At 41.3% G+C, this 19,615-nt stretch overlaps 1 protein-coding gene across 1 annotated transcript in view; it reads right to left on the reverse strand.

Annotated features, from left to right (window-relative positions):
- Window positions 1–19,615, reverse strand: part of NBEAL2 (neurobeachin like 2) — a 3,059,867-nt gene that overhangs the window by 257,619 nt on the left and 2,782,633 nt on the right. The window contains exon 47 of the mRNA XM_044066003.1: window positions 3,590–3,682. Within this exon, the coding sequence (XP_043921938.1) occupies window positions 3,590–3,682 (93 nt within the window). The remainder of the gene's footprint in view (window positions 1–3,589; window positions 3,683–19,615) is intronic.

Here is a 19,615-nt window from a genome sequence, read left to right on the forward strand (position 1 = left end):
TATAAACCCAAAGTTGGAAATTCACAATCAAAACACTGTCATGTATAATAAATGGTAACAATAGCATTTTATCATAATGGCTACTCTATCCGTAGCACCTTGAAATGTAAATGGGCTTACAGGTATAGACAAAAAGAAGAGAGTAAGGAATTATATTAAGAAATGCAGAGTACAAACAGCAATGCTGCAGGAGACACATTTGGAAAGAATGATCAGCGAATTTCACAAAAAAAGGACTTCAGAATGGATATTCAGTAGAATATCAATGACAAAGGAAAAGGGCAGTGATGATACTGATTGTTAGAGGGGCTTCATTTGTGAGAGAAGAGGAAAAAAAGACAACAGTATATTTGTGGTTGTCATGAACAACTGGGAAGAGGATTATGCTTGCATGTATTTATATACTACCAAAAACTATTATGGAGCTTCAAAAAATTTTGGGAGAAATAATCAGCTTTCAGTAGAGAATATTACTTGTAGATGGGGACTGTAACTTGATTTACAACAGTAGGAATGTATCAGGTGTCCTAGAAGGGAACTATAACAAAACAGGGTACAGCTCTGAATAAATTTATAAAAATATTTGGCATAGAAGACATGACTTTAGTAGCAGAAACTTGGACAGAATTTACATATTCTTCCCCAAAGCACAATAACTTGGCTAGACTGGAAAGAAACCGCACTTCACAGGAACATGTGCATTTAATTGACAGCTTTGACACATATCCAATAACCACTTCAGATCATGCACTGATAAAAACTAATATAAAAATTCAGGGAACTGAAGTAAAAATGAGACACTGGCACTTTCCATCTACCTGCTGAAAAAAGAGGAACTTAAGGAATGGCTAGTGGAAGTTATATGAGAGATATTAGGGAAGATAGAATTATTTTTTCAGAGGAATAGTTAGTGAGTTAGATAAAATGGAAATTTAGTTTAAAAATAGGGTATAAATAAAAGAAAATAAGATATGGTTAAGAAGTGATAGGAATTATTTCAAGAGGCGGACAAAGGTTTAAGTATTGCAGAATATGGGGAATATCATAGAACAAGATAAATAACAACTGCAGAACGCTAAACAGAAAATAAGAGAATATTTGGATAATATGCATGAGCTTAGAAAGACTGATGTTAAGCAACTATTTGTTTGATAACTCCAGAGCACAAAAACTTTTAGTGGAGTGACTTAGGCAACAGAAAGTAGAAAGGTTTGTCATCAAACTTACTGATCATATGACAAGAAAAAGAACCAGAGATCCTATAGGGTTATTACAGATATTTCTGAAATGTTATGAAAATCTGTATAAAGCAGAGGAATGTGGAAACCAAGAAAGAGCACAAATGGAAATATTTATGGAAGACTTAATTATGCCAAGATTAGAGGAAGATGTAGTAGAAGTATTTCACACTTGATAAATCCAGAAAAGGACACAACAGTGTTGTGGAACATTTTGACACGGTTTTAAGATTTTTCTGTATATAAAATGAATGATGATAAAACAGACCATAGTTGCAAAGCAGAAGGTTATAATTCAAAGTTAAAAGGGATGATGATAAAGTGGGGGGTTCAAGAAGTAAAGATGGATGCAGATCCTTAATGAGAATAATAAACATCATACAGAATATTATACTCAAAGCTGCAGAATGTATTTTAAGAACAAAGCCAACACAAACAAAAAAAGGAAATTTTGCTAATAGGGATGTCTGCAAGTAGGGGTTCAGGAGAGAGCTAGAATTTACTGGAGAAAACTGGCAAAGGAACCAAATATTGGGCGCAACTAACTACAGAGGGAAAGATAATAGATGGGATAAGGCCAAGGAGGAGTTTGGAGTTCAGGTTGGAGACTACTTTCCCTATCAGGGACTGATATCAGAATTTAGGCAGAGAGAGACAGGGGACTCCTGAGTGAAAGACCTCCTTTAGTAGATTTTTTAGTTGAATCTTGAACAGAAGCTGTTGTTATAAAGGCAATAAATAGTAGGGAATATAAAGTACTGCACAATAACGTTAGCAGTCAATCAGAGGAGGTTAGAAAAGATTGAGATTGGGAAGAGAGACTGTAAAAGCAACCTACAAGAGAACAACTGGAGGACATATGTATGGCTTCCACATATGCAACAAAATCCAGACGGTTTAGGATTTTTTCTTGGAAATATTTGCATGGGTGTTTTTAAAATCCCAGCAAACTTCAAAGATTTTTTCCTGAGGTAGACAGCAAATGTTGGAGGTGTGATAGGGAAGAAAGAAGTAAATGGGAACATGTTTTTGGGAGTGTGATGAGTTGGTAGATTTAAAAAAATTCCCAACAGAGTAATTTGTCAGAATTATTGGGGGGAGCAAAGGAAGTAATTATTTTGAGCTGGGACACAGAATCTGAATTGCCCACACACAGTAAAACCTTATTAAGTCTAACTCTGTTGGTTGCCAAAAAAGCACTTACTGAACAACAGAATCTAAACCAACTGTATTAGAAGTGTGGAATATTGTAAAAAAAACTAAAATATGGACCTTAAACCTTCAGAAAAGGGAAGGAGCAAACTACAAAGAAATAGAAAATAAATGGAGTTTGTGGGAATAATACATGCAGACAGGAACTGAGTGATTCATGTAACACTGACTTAAAGACAGTTGTTTATAAAGAAAGAGAAGACGTAATGTATAATGTGTGCAAATGAAAAAATGTTAATATGGTTTCTTTTCTATTAATGTATGTATGCCTATGCCTTAAATTATATTTTAATAATGGTACTTTAAAAAGATGTTTGTCAAACTACAATAACTAGGGTAATAGACAATGTGTGCATAGCTGCTTATTCAACATGGAAAAAAAACTATACAATGACTCCAAGTTTTATAAGCATGGTTGCTCAATCCTTGCAAATTAAACTCTATGTTGTTATGAACCGAGCAAAAAAGGGAAAGCCTGTCTTATACCAGTTAGAATCCATTGGTGGTGCTAAGGCCTTAAGATTCTTACAAGGGCCTGGGAAATACCTTAGGAGCTACTCCAAATTCAAAACAATCTTTCAAAGATAATTCCACATCTGCAAAGCGGAAGAGAAGAATGGCCAATATGCATGTTTTTTAGGAAAATGGTCATAGGTGTCATGTTCTAGTAGCATTTGATTTGCATCAGACATTCTTTACAGATCACCTTCCTGTAAAATGTGAAAATGCACAAGCTTGTTACTGTTTTCTTTTATTGTTGTTGTAGTTTCTTGTGTGTGGCATTCATTTATTAAAATCTCTATAAAGTATGTTTATAAAGAAAGACTGCTATTCAAGTATGTTGTCAGAGCTATTTCAGATGGAACACATATTTCAATAAGAGACAAACTATTCATCAGTGTAATCCCACAACAATTCATTTATGCTTTGTTTGCAAAACTTAATATAATATTACAACTTAAACATGTCACCTGATACTAACATCAAAAAAACTTATCATCATCTAAACAGCTGAAGTGAGACTCACTGACTATAAAACTTGATAAAAAAATAAATAAAAATCTATCATCATTTACTAGAGAACCAAGGTCACAAACAGCTGATTACTGGAAGTTATTTTCAGCAGTGTTAACACTTACCAGGATATCCGGCTGTCCTTGTGTGATGAAGGAGGAATGATCTTGTTTCTTGGGAACTACAGCCTGTACAAGTGGAATGTTGTCACTAATTCCCTGTAAGGCAAAAAAGGTCATTAGACAAATGTCAGAGAAATGTGTACCTCATGTACAATAAAACAGCAGTACCTACATGCAACATCAAAATACTGTAACACATAAGGCATCAAGTACTATGAAATTACAAAACATACTTATTCTAAGTGAGAACTCATGCCATTAATCACAGGGAATGAACAGAGAAGGTAACAGGAAGGAATAGGTAGGAAAAGCACAGTAGAGAAGCTACACTTTCCATATAACTACATGTATGCATAAAATGATTGCTGCTGCAAGAATTCATACAATGTATGGAAGAGTCAGCTATAGGCAAAGGAACACAGTCCAGCCTGTTCTTTTAAACAGTGCATTTTCTAGGGAGTACAACATGAATTGTTAAGATATCGATATCAGAGGGAACTTAGATATTAAACAGGAATGACCAGAAGGGTCACAAATCTAAAGTGTAGCTAAAGAAACTAAACACCAAAATTGAAGAAAGAATGTATTACCATAAACTTGTACTTTACCTCAACAACCAACCACAGAGTAGAGTAAATAAAGTAAAAGCACTTGTGGAAAGACACATTCAGTGTAAAAGCACATTTCTATGAAGCAATATGCTCACAATAAAACTGTATAATGATAGTGTCTGCATCTCACTCAGAACCAGGTATATAAAATGACCAGCAGACCCATAATAATGTGTAGCAACCATAAGTATGGAGGATGGGCTGTAGGACAATTCTCTTATCTGAACATCTGCTGTCATAAGTACAGTAAACTCTCACTTAACCGGAACTCAAGAAACCGGCAAAAAAAAAAAAATTGAAGAAATACAATTTTCACGTGCTGCACTTTCTGTTTTCTCCCCGCAGAAACGGGTCTATATTATAACAACGAACGATCAAATGATCGAACGTTGTTATATCGAACTCAAAAGTTCAAATTCACAACACATCGAACTACCAGGACAGTGATTTTTTTTTCCCAGGGAAAAAAAATTGCTGCTCCCAAAAACACATTCAAACATTACATAAAACGGGGTGCTTCGCCCCACTCACCCCCAGACGTGGAGGGCTGTGCCCCCTACACCCCCTACTTAAATATACCAACTCTGAGATCGCACTAAAGTGCTGAAAACATAAGCCGCTTCGTCATTTTGCATGGAACACAGGGGATGTAGAAACTGCTCTGGTTGAGTGAGTTTAATCTTGTGTTGCAAAGGCATATTAGCAGCCGAGTAGACAAAGGTGATACAATCAGATAACCATTTAGACAGAGTTGTTTTAGCCACTGGTCTACCTTTTCTGGTTTCAGAGAATGAAACAAAAAGATGGTCTGATTTCCTGATATCTTTTGTTCTATCCAAATAAAATCTGAGCTGTCTGTTAACATCAAGTTTGTGCAGCACATACTCCAACTTAATGGAATGATTAGGGAAGAAAACCGGTAACTCAATGACTTGGTTGATATTAGTTTCTGAACAAACTTTGGGCAAAAAAATAGGGATTTGTCCTAAGAGATACTCTGTCAGCATGAAAAATCAAATAAGGAGGACTGATGGATAAAGCTTGAAGTTCTGACACACTGCGGGCAGAAGTAATAGCTACCAGAAAAATGTTTTTCCATGACAAATATTTGAGGTCGCAAGATGATGCTGGTTCAAACGGGGGAAGGATTATACAAGACAGCATAAAATTTAGATTCCATGGAGAATGCGGAGTTTTCACAGGTCGTCTCATATGAAATGTCCCCTTGAGGCAGGCCTTGGATAACTTATGGGACATGATATTTAGCCCTTCAATCCTGAGATGAAAGTTAGACATAGCAGCCAACTGAACCCAAACTGTTGTGGCTGCCGCTCCTTTATTAAAAATCATAGTCAAGAACTCTAGTATGGATGTCAAGGTGGCTTGGGAAGGATCAATATTCTGCTTAGACGCCCATATGGAAAATCTCTTCCACTTACTAAGATATAATCTTCTAGTGCACAACTTATGAGAAGACAAAAGGATCTGTTTTGTCTCACTGGAGAAGTTATGAAGCCTGGCTATGAGGGAAACCGGAGCAGCCAAGCTGTCAGCTTCAATGACTGCAGAGAAGGATGAAGGTCCTCCGACGGATGTGTCAGAAGGTCTGGAACTCGGTCCAGAATCCAGGGATCCACCAAGAGATAATGTTGAAGGAATGGGAACCAAATCTGCCGAGGCCAGTGAGGGGCTATAAGAATGATGGTCCTTCCCAGGGATTTTGCTTTCTTGACGGACCACTCGTGTGGCAACAAGATTGCCCTGCTCAGTTTGTCTGCTATCACGTTGTACTCCCATGGATATTTTATTTATTATTTTATTTATTTTATTTTATTTTACATTTGTTAACCGGGCTGGTCTATCTGGATACATATCCGTTTTCAGTAGAGAGGCCGAGAGGAAAAAGTCTAATAACAATAGATAATATTTATTTTTTAAATTTTAAGATAAAAGTATTAAATACAAAGTACAATACAGTTTACATATGTACAAATGAAAATTAGATGTTGTTATATAAGAGACAAGGAACAGAGAGGAAAAATTATACAACATATGTGGAGCATGTGAGGTCAAGTATCTTAAGGAGCGTGTCATTGAAGTGGGACACCTCTCTTCTAGTGGAGAGAGTCTTTATTGCAGGTCAGTGCAGAATTTCAGGTCAGCAAGAAATAGATTGAGGACTTCTTTTTTTTTTTTTGAGAGTGAATGATATAAGTTATTAGGTGTTCATTTATGTTGTTATATGTTATATGATATGGTGAGATTATTAGAAGGGGTATTAGGTAAGAGCTATTAGTGTTAGTGTAGTAAGGATTGGAGTTGCCTCACTTAGTGGGGATAGAGTTTTTTATAGAAACCATATAGGTTATATTTGGGGAGAGTTATATGGGTAGAATAGAGAGGAGTTATATGGTTGACGCTCCAAGAAATAGAGTTATATCAATAGAATGATGGCCAGCCAATGAAGGATTGATGGCTAGTTTTCTGTGTGTTCCCTGGCGGGATATAGGTTTCAATAAGGTTCTTGCTTTGAGTGTTTATAAGGATGATAAGGGCTGATATTTTAGTTGATGATCAGGAGGTTGTACTTCTAGATTTGAGATGTTAGAGGTTTTACTTGGTATGAGGCTATAGGTAGTTGTTTTTTCTTGTTAGACCAGTTTAGTTTATATTTAACCCCATCACCCTGAGAATTTTCTCTGTAGAGGTTTTAGCCATGTTTTCGAATACATGACCGGGTGGGAATTTCTCTAGCCATGATGAAGTGGTTTTTGTGAATTTTGTTAATGGAACTAGGTGAAGGGGTGTAGTATTAGTTCTGAATCAGTAGGTTTTGTAGGGTCAGGTGTTAGTAGGTAGAGAGTTCAGGTGTGGTGGATTAGAGTTTGGTAAAGAATTTAACCATCGATACACTGGTTAGTAAATCCAATGAGTGGTGTAGTTTAAATAGTATTTGAAGATTTCTTTCTATTATAAAATTTATTTTCAAGTAAGTGTCAGTGGACTGGAGTTTTGGATATTTTTTGTCCTGGTAGTTTATTTTGGTATATAACTTTTGTGGAGATTGAATTGGGAGTTGGTGTTTGACTCTGGGAATTGAAATGGTTATTGGAGTTTGGTTTTCACATATTGTTAGGATATAGAGTTTGGGAGTTGGTGTGTTTTCTCATGGATGGGGGGTAATAGTATATAAGAAATTTGCCATACTATTGTAGGGAAGAAGGTGGTAACGAGTGGGGAAGAGACTTTGTGTGGGGGGTGAAGACTTTGTGTTGGGCCTTGGGGGTGGAGGAGTTTGGGGTTTGGATGCAGGTGGCCTTGGTTTTGTTAAGGGAAAGTTAAGGAACTATTTGTGGATTTGTATGGAGGTAGGATGGGATGGGCGGTGCCATCAGAAAGCGCTGGGAAGAAACAGCCTATTGCCAAAGTCTGAGGGCTTCTCATCAAAGGGGGTAAGATCTGGTTCCCCCTTGCTTGTTTAAGTACCAGACTACTGACATATTGTCTGTCTGAATTGCAATCGTTCCTAGGGGAAGAGAGTCCTGGAAGTACTGCAACGCCAAAAGTACTGCTCTCATCTCCAGAACATTGATATGTAAATGTGACTCCTGATATGTCCATGTGCCTTTTGCAGTCATTCCCTGAAAATGCCCCCCCACCGTATCAGGGAAGCGTCCGTGGTCACAGTGGCTACTGGAGGGGGTAGAACAAAGGGGCGTCCTATGGTAACATGAAGAGACGTCAACCACCACTGGAGATTTTTCTTGCAAGAGCTCGTAATTAAAATCGTGTGGTCCATGAGAAGTTCATGGTAAGACCATTGAGTGAATAACAGCCATTGAAGAATCCGCATATGCATTCTTGCTAATGGTATGGCTAGGATTACTGCAGCCATCAAAACCAATACTTTCAGAATTTCTGAAGCTGGTGCTCTGCCTTTCGATATCAATGTGCTGACATGCTGACAAAGAAGGAAGACTCTTTCGATTGGTAGCCTTAGAGTGGTGGTTGAGGTGTCTATCTCTGCCCCGATAAAAATTATATGCTGTGATGGCGACAAGGCAGACTTTTCTGAGTTGGCTGTAATGCCTAAATGATTGCAGAGTGACAGAGTGTACTCCCTTGCCTGAATCAGTTGATGCCTGGTGGTGGTGGTGGTAGGGAGCAAATCGTTTAGGTACAGAAACACCTGGAATCCTAGATGCCTCAGGTGAGTCATGGCCACTGCCATGCATTTGGTGAACACTCTGGGGGCTGTGGTGAGACCAAAGGGCAGGGCTCGAAACTGATAATGACTGACTCCCAGCCAGAAATGCAGGGGATCTCTGGATGGCCTGGCCATCTCTATGTGGTAGTACGCATCCTTGAGATCTATGAAGCACATCCAACTGTCTTTCCCTAAGAAGGGAAGTATAGACTGGAGCGTGACCATCCGGAACTTCTCTTTCTTTACATATTGGTCGAGTCTGCTGAGGTCCAAAATGGGTCTCCAGTCCCCTGTTTTCTTGGGAACCAAAAAAAACCTTGAGTAAGTTCCGGATCCTGTTTGGTCTGCTGGGACTGGCTGGATGACTCTTTTTTTGTAGCAACTTGTGGACCTCTATAGTTGCTTGTTCCCTGTAACTGGGTGGAATGTCCGGGATTCTCCTTATGGATGGAGGGGTGGCGAATGGTATGAAGTACACTCTGGAAATGATACTTTGTACCCAGCTGTCTTTTGTTATTTCTTGCCAGGCATCTGGATACAAAGATAAGTGACCCCTGACTGCCTCCAGAGCAGGACAGTCAGGCCTCCTTTCAGGAGTGCTGGTAGGACTGACCAGAGAAGTGATCTCTTGTCACCCTGATGTTGCGGACCCCGTCTGCCACGAGGGTGGCATCTTCCACTATTACCCTCTCCTCTGCCCCTGGAGGGGGGTTTACCACGTGTGTCCTGAAAAGCTCCTTGGGTTTTCCGGAACCACATTTTTCCTCCACTTTGGCCTTTGGGATAAGGCCGGGTAGGGGTGGAAAAATGGACTCTGACAGCAGACAGAGTCTTTCCCTCCTGTTCACACCTGGTCAGAGTTTTCTTCACTTTAGGCCCAAAAAGGATGAGCCATCAAAAGGGGTGTTATGAAGGATGACTTAAAGGGTTCCACGAAGGAACACAAGCGCATCCAGGAATGTCTTCTGAGAGCGATTCCTGTACCCGCTGCCCTACTTGTTCCATCAGCTGCATAGGATATGAGAAGCATGGATGAGTTGACAATAGAGTTTAGGGTAGCAAGCTGGGCAGCAACTTTGTCAGAGGCCCCTTGCAGCTACTGTACCCTGAGGAGTATCTCCCAACTCCTTAAGGAGATCTCTTTGCAGCCTAGTGAAATGGGTTAAGTAATTCAGTCAGCGGAGAGCAAAAGTCGCTGAACTAAACATAGATTTCCCATATCTATCCATGATCCTAGACTCTCTATTAGGAGGATGGATAGACGAGGAAGTCTCAGACATTTCCTTTTTGGTGGCCACCGCCACCACCATGGCATCAACAGGGACTCCTTTGGACAAGAAGGTTCTATCTGGAAGAGCTAATATGAACTTGTTAGGCCTCCTAGGAACAGGCTCCAAGGACTCTGGTGCCTCCCACACCCTCTAAGAGACCAACTGCATGAGCTCATCGAAGGGCGGAGACACCAAAGAGGTGGTGGGTTGAGACCCAAAAGCCTTCAGGAGAACTGACTCATCCTCAGTAGGGCTTTTGGACTGCCAGTCACCCCTCTGCCTAAGTATCTCAAGTATCTCAGCAAAGGAGATATCCTCAGAGGGGGACCGCAGGGACCCTTCTGACTCATCCAAGTCAGTGTCAGATGTTAAAGACTCCTGTGGGGAGTCCAAGTGTCTCCTCTTGCACAGCCTCTTCCTGGGAACCTCCTCTGGGGAGGTCTCGGAAGAGCAGGGGGCACCCTGTGGGGCTACCCGAGGCTCTGGGTCTCTAAGCCTTGCCTGGACGATGGAAGCAGAAGCAGACACAGGCGCTTTAGGGGATGAGGAAGGAAGGCCTGAAGTTGAAGATGTCTTGGGGGACAAAGCTCTCCTCATGGCCTCGAAGGCACCTCGGCACCGATGGATCCGAGGGAACCTCCAAACCCTCCGGCACCGAGGCCGTGGGATCCAAGCTGGAGGTAGGAGCAGAGCTCATTAGAGCCAAAGCCCCGAGAGGAAGAGTCAGTACCGACAAGTCAGTCTGACTATGCTCCCCAGATCCGACTGGACAGTGTCGGCTTCTAGAGTCCCCTGTTGGCACCAAGGACGTCAGAGAGGATAGAGCCGAAGACATTGGAGCAGGTCTCGGCTCCAAAGGCTCCACGATCAACAGGTCTGCTTCCTCTGGCTGCGAAGGGCCGGTACGGCTCGGAGGAGGAGGAGTCACAGCAGGAATAGTGGTCTTCGGCTCCGAAACCGCTTGGGTTGGAGCCGACAACAATTTAGCAAGGCCTGGTGCCTGTAAAAGCTTCTGCACCAATCGAGCCATATCCAAATCCAACAGGCTGACAGATGACCTAGATTAATGCACTGATGGTGCCAACTGAAGCAATGGTGACTGAGGCACTTTGGATATCGGCTCCAAAACCGTGGGCCAGCTCCAAAAAGAAAGGAAAGCAGGCTCCTAGGTCTGTGGAGCCGATGTCACAAAATCTTCTGATTTTTTGGCATGCTTAGAGTCCTTAGATTCCACAGAAGATCTAGAGGACTTGGAAGATTTGCTGGTCACTCAACGCCTCTTGAAATGGATGCTTCAACAAGCCCCTGTCCATCAATTTCCTTTTCGTCTCTACAACACTCTTGAAGAAAAGGAATGACATATGGCACAACACTCCTGTAAATGGACATCTCCTAAACAATAAACGCATATTACATGTCCATCCGTAACAGACATTTTTTTGGTTGCAGTCAGGACACTTTTTAAAACCAGACTTTGGGTGCTTGTCTTTGTCATCCACCATAATACTGCTACAACACACAAAGCAGATAATAAAGAAGAAGGAACTGACAAGTATGTAAGAGACATCAAAAATAAAAAACATGAGAATGCATTATTTGCGCATAGCCTGGTATGTGAAAACTTCAAGAAGTTTATGTTGTTTGTTATTGACTGCATAGTCCCCTCTCAAAAGGGTGGGGATGTAAAAACACATTTGGAGAAATGAGAGCTCGAATGGGAGTTAAGATTGAATGCCACAAGTGAACTAGGGTTAAATGAAAATTGTTCTCTTAAGAGATTTTTGAAGCTTATATCTTCGAAACTCTAAAGACACTTACTTTAAGGGGGCTACTATATGCATGTGAAGAGGGGATGGATATACTTATTAATCATTTTAACAGCAAGAGATGAAGGCAGTGTGTTAAGGACATGGGGCAAATTTCATTAAAGCTCTCTGTTTTATGTTACTAGATCTTGTATTTGTATGCAAATAATATTTTAGATATATTTAGCACTTTTTATTAAAGGATTTAGACAGTTGTAACATAATGTTTTTAAAGGTAACCTTATAGGAAGTTTGATAAATTAAGAAAATTAATATTGTGATAAAACTGGTTTTTAAAAATTAAGTGGGTCACATGACCACTTTGTATTTAAATGGATTAGTACATATTATTATTGTACCCTGATGAAGCCCAACAACTGTTGGGTGAAAGCGCTTAGTATGAATGTTCATTAAATCTTGTCTTGCTTGTACTCTCAGGTGGTTTACTCTTTTTATTTTTTTAGTTGTGGCACCCTCATTGAGTGTTTTTTACATTTTATTTGAAGCCATGAAATAGTTGCTAACTGGACCTTAATCATACAATAACTGACCCCCCCCCCACCATGAAAAATAGATGCTACAATGTCTAAGACCACAGGAAGTAGAGAAGAAAAAGCACCAGATTTCTTTGGGAGGCCCAAACAAAAATCTTTTCCACTTACTTTTGTACATTTTTCAACTAAATGGTCTCTGGGAAGATGTTGCAATGTGGATTACTAGGGAAGACAGCCTGTACTGACTAGCCATCTTTGGAAATGGAGAAACCAAAAGGTTAACCTGAGGGCCTGAATGTCTGGGTGAGGCATTCCTGATGGGTGAGAGAGGAGGTCTTGATTGGAATCCAGAACCCAGTGAGAGTGAACAAATGAGGCCAGAGAAAGGAAAACCATACCAGTTGAGGCCAGGAAAGGGGCAATGAGGATGACCAAGCTCTTTCTGCCTGATGCTTTCTTTGGAATAAGAGGATTAAGGGGAAAGGCATAGAGAAGACTAGGGGCCAAAGATGCTTAAGAGCTTCCCTCTGGGGGATCAGGGCAAAGAACCTACTGCACTTGGTGGTGTGGGGAGAGGCAAAAAGATTGCAGAATGCCCAGTTCCACTGACAAAAATCTGTTACGCCACTGTCAGTCTGAGGGCCCTCCAAAGCACTGGACTTCACCAGTACATGGATTGCTACCAGAAAGTGACCAGAAGATATCACCCACTGTCACACACTCATTCCTTCTTGACATAATGGGTAAGAATGTGTTACCCCTTGTTTGTTGATCTACCAGACCACTGACATGTCTGCCTGGCTAGAAATCCTAGAGTAACGACATCCTAAAAGGCCTGCAACACTGGGAAACTGCCTTCATCTCAAGGACACTGACGTAAAGACTGGGCTTGAAAGGAAACCATGTGCCTTAGGTCATCTTGCCCATGTAATACCCCCCTCAACCCTAGCTGGGAAGCATCCATGATCACCGTGGCTTTTGCAGGGGTGTGTGGGGTGTTGGGGGGAAAATGGACAGCCTTAAGATATTTTGGGAGACTGAATCCACCATCTTGTATGTGTTCTGCAAGTGTTTTTCCAACAAATCCAAAAATTCATGGCTTGGTACTTGATGCGTAGGGTGGGAGGATGGCACAATGGTTAAGGTGTTTACCTTAGAGACACAAGGTGCAGGATTTGATTCTCACATAGGGTAATTTGCTAGGCTTAAAATGGCCCACAAGGACAGTTAGCCTAGTACTAATATGTGAATCTATGAATCTATGCACCATTGCACTGCAAGTGTCCAGTACAAAAATCTCATGTAATACCTAGCTAGCGGAACAAGGGGAATGGGATGCCACCATCAACCTCAGAAGTTGGAGAACCAGTCTGGCTGGTGGCTTTTGACAGGATAGAACCTTCAGTACCTGGTTTCATAGACAGGATAATCTGTTCTTTAGCAGGGCAGCTATGAATTCCAGTGTCTGTATCGGGAGAACCTGAGACTTGCCCAGATTTACTGTGATTTCCAACTGGGAGTAAACATGGAGCAAGTAATCCCTGGCCCAAATGAGAAGAGGTAAGGGCTGAAGCAAGTAATGAGCCAGTCGTCTAGATGAGGGACCAGTCAGAACCCTTGCAGTCTGAAGTGAGCTAAAACCACTGCCATACACTTGGTGAACACCTGGGGGGGGGGTCTGTGATGAGACCAAAGGGCATGGCTCTGGACAAAGTGATTCGCTCCTAAATGGAAATAGAGAAACCTTCTGTATTGTCTGCCCATCATAATGTTGTGGTACGTACCCTCAAGGTCTGTTGAGCACATCCAGACATTCTTCCTCAGCAGAGGAAGAATGCAATGTATGGTGACCATCTGGAAATTTGTGTCTCTGACATATTGATTGAGATGACTAAGGTCCAAAATTAGCTTGAGTTCTCAGATCTTTTTTGGCACCAAAAAAGAATCTTGAGTACATTCTGGATCAGTGTTGGCCTGGTGGGACCTCCTGGATGACAAGCAGCTTTTTTTTTCTATGGTGACTGCTTCCCTTTGAAATGAGAGAACATTGGGGAGTTTCTTTGGTGATGGTAAAGAAATGGAATGCAGTAGCCTCTGGTTATAATCCTTAGCACCCAGACATCAATGGTGATGGATGTCCAGGCTTCTAGGCACAGAGAGAAGCATCCCACAACTGCTTCAACAGAGTGGTGGGTCAGGCAACTGCCCAGGAGTGCTGATAAGCCCTCTTTGAAAATGGACCCCTGAAGCCCTGATTGTATTGGCCTATTCTGCTGTGGGGGTGACATCCACCATTCGAATGTCATCTCTTCTACCTTAGGGGAGGGGGTTTCTATCTACAGGACTGTCCAGGGAGAACTCTTAAGACTTTCGGAAGCACAGTTTCTTACCTCCTTTCTGGTTTACACAGAAGTACCTTTGGGGGGGGGGGGGGTAGAAAAATGTACTCCTATGGCAGAAAGAGTTTTCCTGTATTGGTCACTTCTAGAGAGTGCGTCCTTCACTTCTGCTCCAAAGAGAGTTGAACTATCAAATAGGGAATTTATAAAGGACGCCTTGAAAGTCACACAAGTGTATCAAAGCATGTCTCCTTATGGTAATGCCTGTACCTGTGGCTCTTGAGACACCTTCAGTTATGTTGGAGATCAGATGCTTGAAGCATTCAACAGGGAATGTAGGGTGGCCAGCTGCAAGTCCACAGTTTTCTTGTCTTCCGCAGACATGGATCCAGACAGTGTTTTGGAGAGCTCCTTAGTAAAATCTCTCTGAAATCTTGTCATGTGTGCCAGATAATTCAGCACCCTCAAATCAAAGGTAGTTGATGCATACATTTGCTTCCCAAACCTGCCCGATACCCTAGAATACCTTTTGCATATGAGCTATCTTCAGCCAGCTTTTTTTTTTGGTGGCTGCCACTGTTACCATGATGTCCACTGCTGCGTCCTTGCTCCAATGTTGTTAATCCTTCGAACCAATAAGAAACTTATCAGACTTGCACAGAATAGGTTCTGCCACAAGCAGCTCCTTCCAAGCCCACCGAGTGATTAGATCCACCACTCATCATCAGGACGGACCACCCAAGAAGAAGCTAAGCATTCTGACAGCCTACAGAAACACTGATTCTTCTTGGGATGAGGCTTTAGACAACAAACTGTCCTTCTGTTTTAAAAGTTGTAGGCTGTCCTGGATTGAGACATCCTCAAGTAGTGAGATAGAACCCTTCCCCTTCACTGAAATCTATGCCTTGAGAGAGGGACTCCTCTGGGGAGTTAATGTGCCTCCTTTTGCATGCGTTTCTGAGGAGCTTCTGTGGTGGGTTGCTCTAGAGAGGACTCAGTAGACTGTGGGAAATCCTGAATGTGGACCATCTCGAGGCTCTGAAGACCTGGCTCTCCCAATGAGATAAGAGGAGTAGGATCAGGACCAAAGACCTTTCAATGGGGGATGGGTGGAGCAGAGAAACTAATGAAGTTCACTCACTTGAAAAGGAGAGAGCTCTCTCAACCACTTTGAAGGCAGAAGCTAAAGGGGAACTCAACACCACCCCATTAGAAGCAAAATCATCCAAACTAGACTGATTCTGGGAGCTGAGTTGACTCTGCTCAGAGACAGACATTGGAGCTGAGGTATGCAGTACTGAAGTTCCAAGAGTAAGGGAAGGGTCTTATAACTTTGGAGTTGATCTCCAACCCATGTAACAGGCACTGCTGCTTTGGCACTGAGATCCTTCTACATATAAGGTGCTCAGAGCCCTTCAGATCAAGGATGATACTGAAATGGAAAATGACTAGGACTTTGCATCAGATGAGGACAATCCCTGAGAGAAGTTTGGATGTAAAATTCTCATACCCATAGTGTGGATAGAGGAATGAGCAACCACAGGCAGGGGTAACGGGCTGAAGCTTAAGGGTCTGAAAGGGACCCCTAGAAAAATCTGGGTCCTGAGGAAATTCCTCATCATTACATCCCCATCTGCTTCTGTCAAGCTTCTGGCAGGCTGGATTCATGTTACAGAGGATGAAGGAAAGGGAGATCTTGAAGATGTATGCACTGGTCTCTCTTAAAATAAAGGCGAGTGCAGTCTAGGAAAGACTGCCTCATGACAAAAACTTAGCTCCAGCAAGACAAGAGTTCAAAATCCTATAACTCTCGGATCTGAAGGAGGAGTCAGAGATGAAGCTTTAAATAGCTTCAAGAATGGAGTCAAAGAACCCACTAACTATGAGGAGCTGTCTGGAGAATGCTTTCCTGAGTCTTTGCCCTTTTCCTTAGGCGTCACCACTCTTCTCCCCTTAGTATTTGTCTGAACACTTTTTATCAGACAGGGAGGCTCCAGAAGCAGAAGACATAGCTTTGGACAATTCTCTTGTAAAGGCTGGGAGAAGTCTCTTAAGTTTGTTACACCATTCAAAGACTCCAAGATGGCCAAAAGTAGTACATATACTACAGTCTTCATCCTACAGGTGGCACCCAAACAGAATACACATTTTGAATGGGTATTTGAATTGGGGATGTTGTGGCCATAGGCCATGCATTTCTTAAACTCTGATGGTTTGTCAGTCATGGTGAAAAAAAAACAATCACTCTGCTATTCCGAAGCAAACAGAAGAAAAAAGCAGCAATAACAGCAACAACGATAATAAAGCTACAATAATAATACCACACTATGAAACTACTCTGAAGCTAACCAACCTACACTACCAAGTAAAGCCACCACAGGTGAGAGGAGATGTTCTTTTTTTTTTTTTTTTGGGTAAGGGAGCTATGTGTGTAAAAGAAAACCTATCCTACAACAGAAAGACTACATTTATACAGGATTATAGACGTATATCTATATATGTAAGAAAGTTTCACAACTTAGCTGAGCCTGAGCTAAGGAGTCATATCTGTTCTCTACGAGCAGCAGACAAGATCTGAGATAATGTGGGGGATAAGAAGGAATTATGAGTGAGAGGAGGAGTCTTAGCTATGCATCTAAAATGTAGAGTGGCCAAAGATGGATCCGAGATTGGATCCAAAGACTTATCCATTGAGAAATGTATGGAAGAGACAACATCATATCAACCTTTTTCTCTTGTACTGCTAATAATTCATTTGGTTTCCTGTAAAAGGGACAGGTTTGGAAGAATCATTCCTAGTGTATTGGGAAATAGAGAATGGAATATTTGTTTTACATTTTCCATGACAAAGGAGGAGGCTGACCTGAGAGCAAAATGTTAGGATGCATAATCAATGTGCTTTTGAAGAAGTGCTAATCAGTCCACGAAAATTTTCAGTATTATTGGTAAGCCTTTCTGCAGTTGGTTAAAGGATGCAGACACCCAGCCAAAAGATTAGTCTAGACTGACATAGTCTAGACTGACAGAACACTTGAGACAGTCAGGCATGAATGTCAAAGAAGGCACAAGAGTAGCTCTGAATCAAGAAAGGTGACAATGATTGACACACATCAATACCCTGACCCCCATGTAGAAATGGAATAAAGGGGACAATTATAAGGATTTAAGTAGCCAGTTAAACTACATCTCAGTCACTGTTTTTGTGTTTGCTAGAACTATAGCAAGGAGATATTATGTCACAACATACACAAAAGTTAGGTACTTATCATAATGACAGATCTGTGTTGTCTGTTTCTGTCCTTCCACAGTGGATTGGTTCTTGGATTTAACTTTGGCTTCTTCAGACTTTTGGATCCACAGCTCAGGCTCCTTTTCTCTTACCCATAATCCTCTTCTAGCAGTAACATTACCTCAAACTGAGTTTGCTTGTGCCCCCATAAAGTAAAAAGAATAATAATAATGACAATGACAGCAATACGTACATGAGGCTCAGAAAATTAGGAAACAGAAGCTAATATGCTCTGGAGTGAAAAGAGAATAAGACATGGCTCAAGAGGCAGACCGTGGTGTCGTACCAGGACTCCACAATGTAACAACTTCTATAAAATGGAAGGGGGAAAGAGGCAGAGGAGTGAAAGGAGGATGGAAACAGACACTACAGATCTATTGTTATGGTAAGTACATAACTGTTGTATCTAATGTTGTCTTTTCCATCCATTCAATGGATGGGAAGGGTTCCTAGCAACTTAACCTCTAAGATGGTCTCATGGAAGGATATTCCAGAGCATGGCAGAACCAAACAGTGCTCTATTACTGGAAAACAAGTCTAATTTATAATGAGTGGTGAAGGTATGAAGATTCAACCATGCAACAGCAGCACAAATATCATTAACTGAGACTCTAGAAAAAGCAAGCCGTGAAAGTAGAAACAGATGTAGTTGAATGAGCATTTGGTGGTTTGGGTAATGACAAACCATTATCTTTATACACACGAGAAATGCAGTCAGCCAGCTGTCTAGCTGGTATACCCATTTTAACTTTAGAAAAGGAGACAAAAAGCTAATCTGCTCTAATGAAAAGTTTGGTTCCATGAAGATGGAAATGCAACTATGTACATCCAACAAATGGAGCATACACTCTCCTTTATTTGAAAATACTGGGTTGAAGACTGGCAAATTAATGCTTTGATTAAGAGAGGTCTCAGTAGCCACTTAAGGAGGGATAAGTGTGTAATGATACCCTATCCATGTGAAAGATTATATGGAGGTTTACAGGACAGAGCTTGGTGTTCTAACACCCTTCTAGCTAAAGTAATAGCCACTAGAAAGAGTGTCTTCCATATTAAAAATGTTATATCCACCTTAGCAATGAGTTCAAAAAGTGGCAGACTTGAAGTAAAATAATCATGTCTCATCATGGAGAAGGATCCCTAAGAAGGGGTCTGGGAAAGAAGGTACCCCTCAGAAAAGCTTTGCGCAATTTAGGGGAAGCTATTGCGGCATGATTCTGTCCTGCATTAAAATTCAAAATAGCACTAATAACAGTTGAATAATAAGCACCTTCATGAAAAATGGAGGCTAGGAAATCCATTATTGCTGGAACAGTGTCTGAAAAAGGATCCAAATTCCACTGTGAGGCCCAAATAGAGAATCTTTTCCTCTTACTCTTATAAATTTTACTGGTGGATGGTCTCTGCGAGGAAGTGAGAAAATTAATCACTTGGAAAGAAAGTCTGGACTGAGTATCCATCACTGGAAGTGGAGTAAAGTACAGTTTTGTACCTACCATAAATGTAGATGTTCGAAGATCCACATTGCTGCAGTCCTAACACTTGGGTAGTCCGCTGTCCCTTGGTCGGCCCGAATATCAGAGTATTGACAGCAGAACGTCAGGGTACAAATGCGCATAACCGACGTCATATCCTCAGTCTTTTCTTGCCCCAGATGTCAGAAGACCCTAAAAAGAAAGGTCAAAACCCATAGACAACAACCAAACAATCAACCAACCTAACACTAAAAATATGTACAATATAAACAACATATACAATATACCTCAGATTGATAACCCAGCCCACACAACCGCCTCAAACTACAGAGGGAAGGAGCAATGTGGATCTTGAACATCTACATTTATGGTAGGTACAAAACTGTACTATGTTCTTCATCTCACATTGCTGCAGTTCTAACACTTGGTAGAATCCCAAAGCAGAGGTAAGGGAGGATGGCTAAACTATAATGAAGCAGGAGCTGCCAAAATGCCCTGCAAAACAGCAGTGGCAAAACCAGCCCTGGATTTAGAGTAC

The sequence above is a fragment of the Protopterus annectens genome, chromosome 3.part0, assembly GCF_019279795.1.
Source record: "Protopterus annectens isolate FY-2018-M chromosome 3.part0, PAN1.0, whole genome shotgun sequence".
NCBI classification, from domain to species: Eukaryota; Metazoa; Chordata; order Ceratodontiformes; family Protopteridae; genus Protopterus; species Protopterus annectens.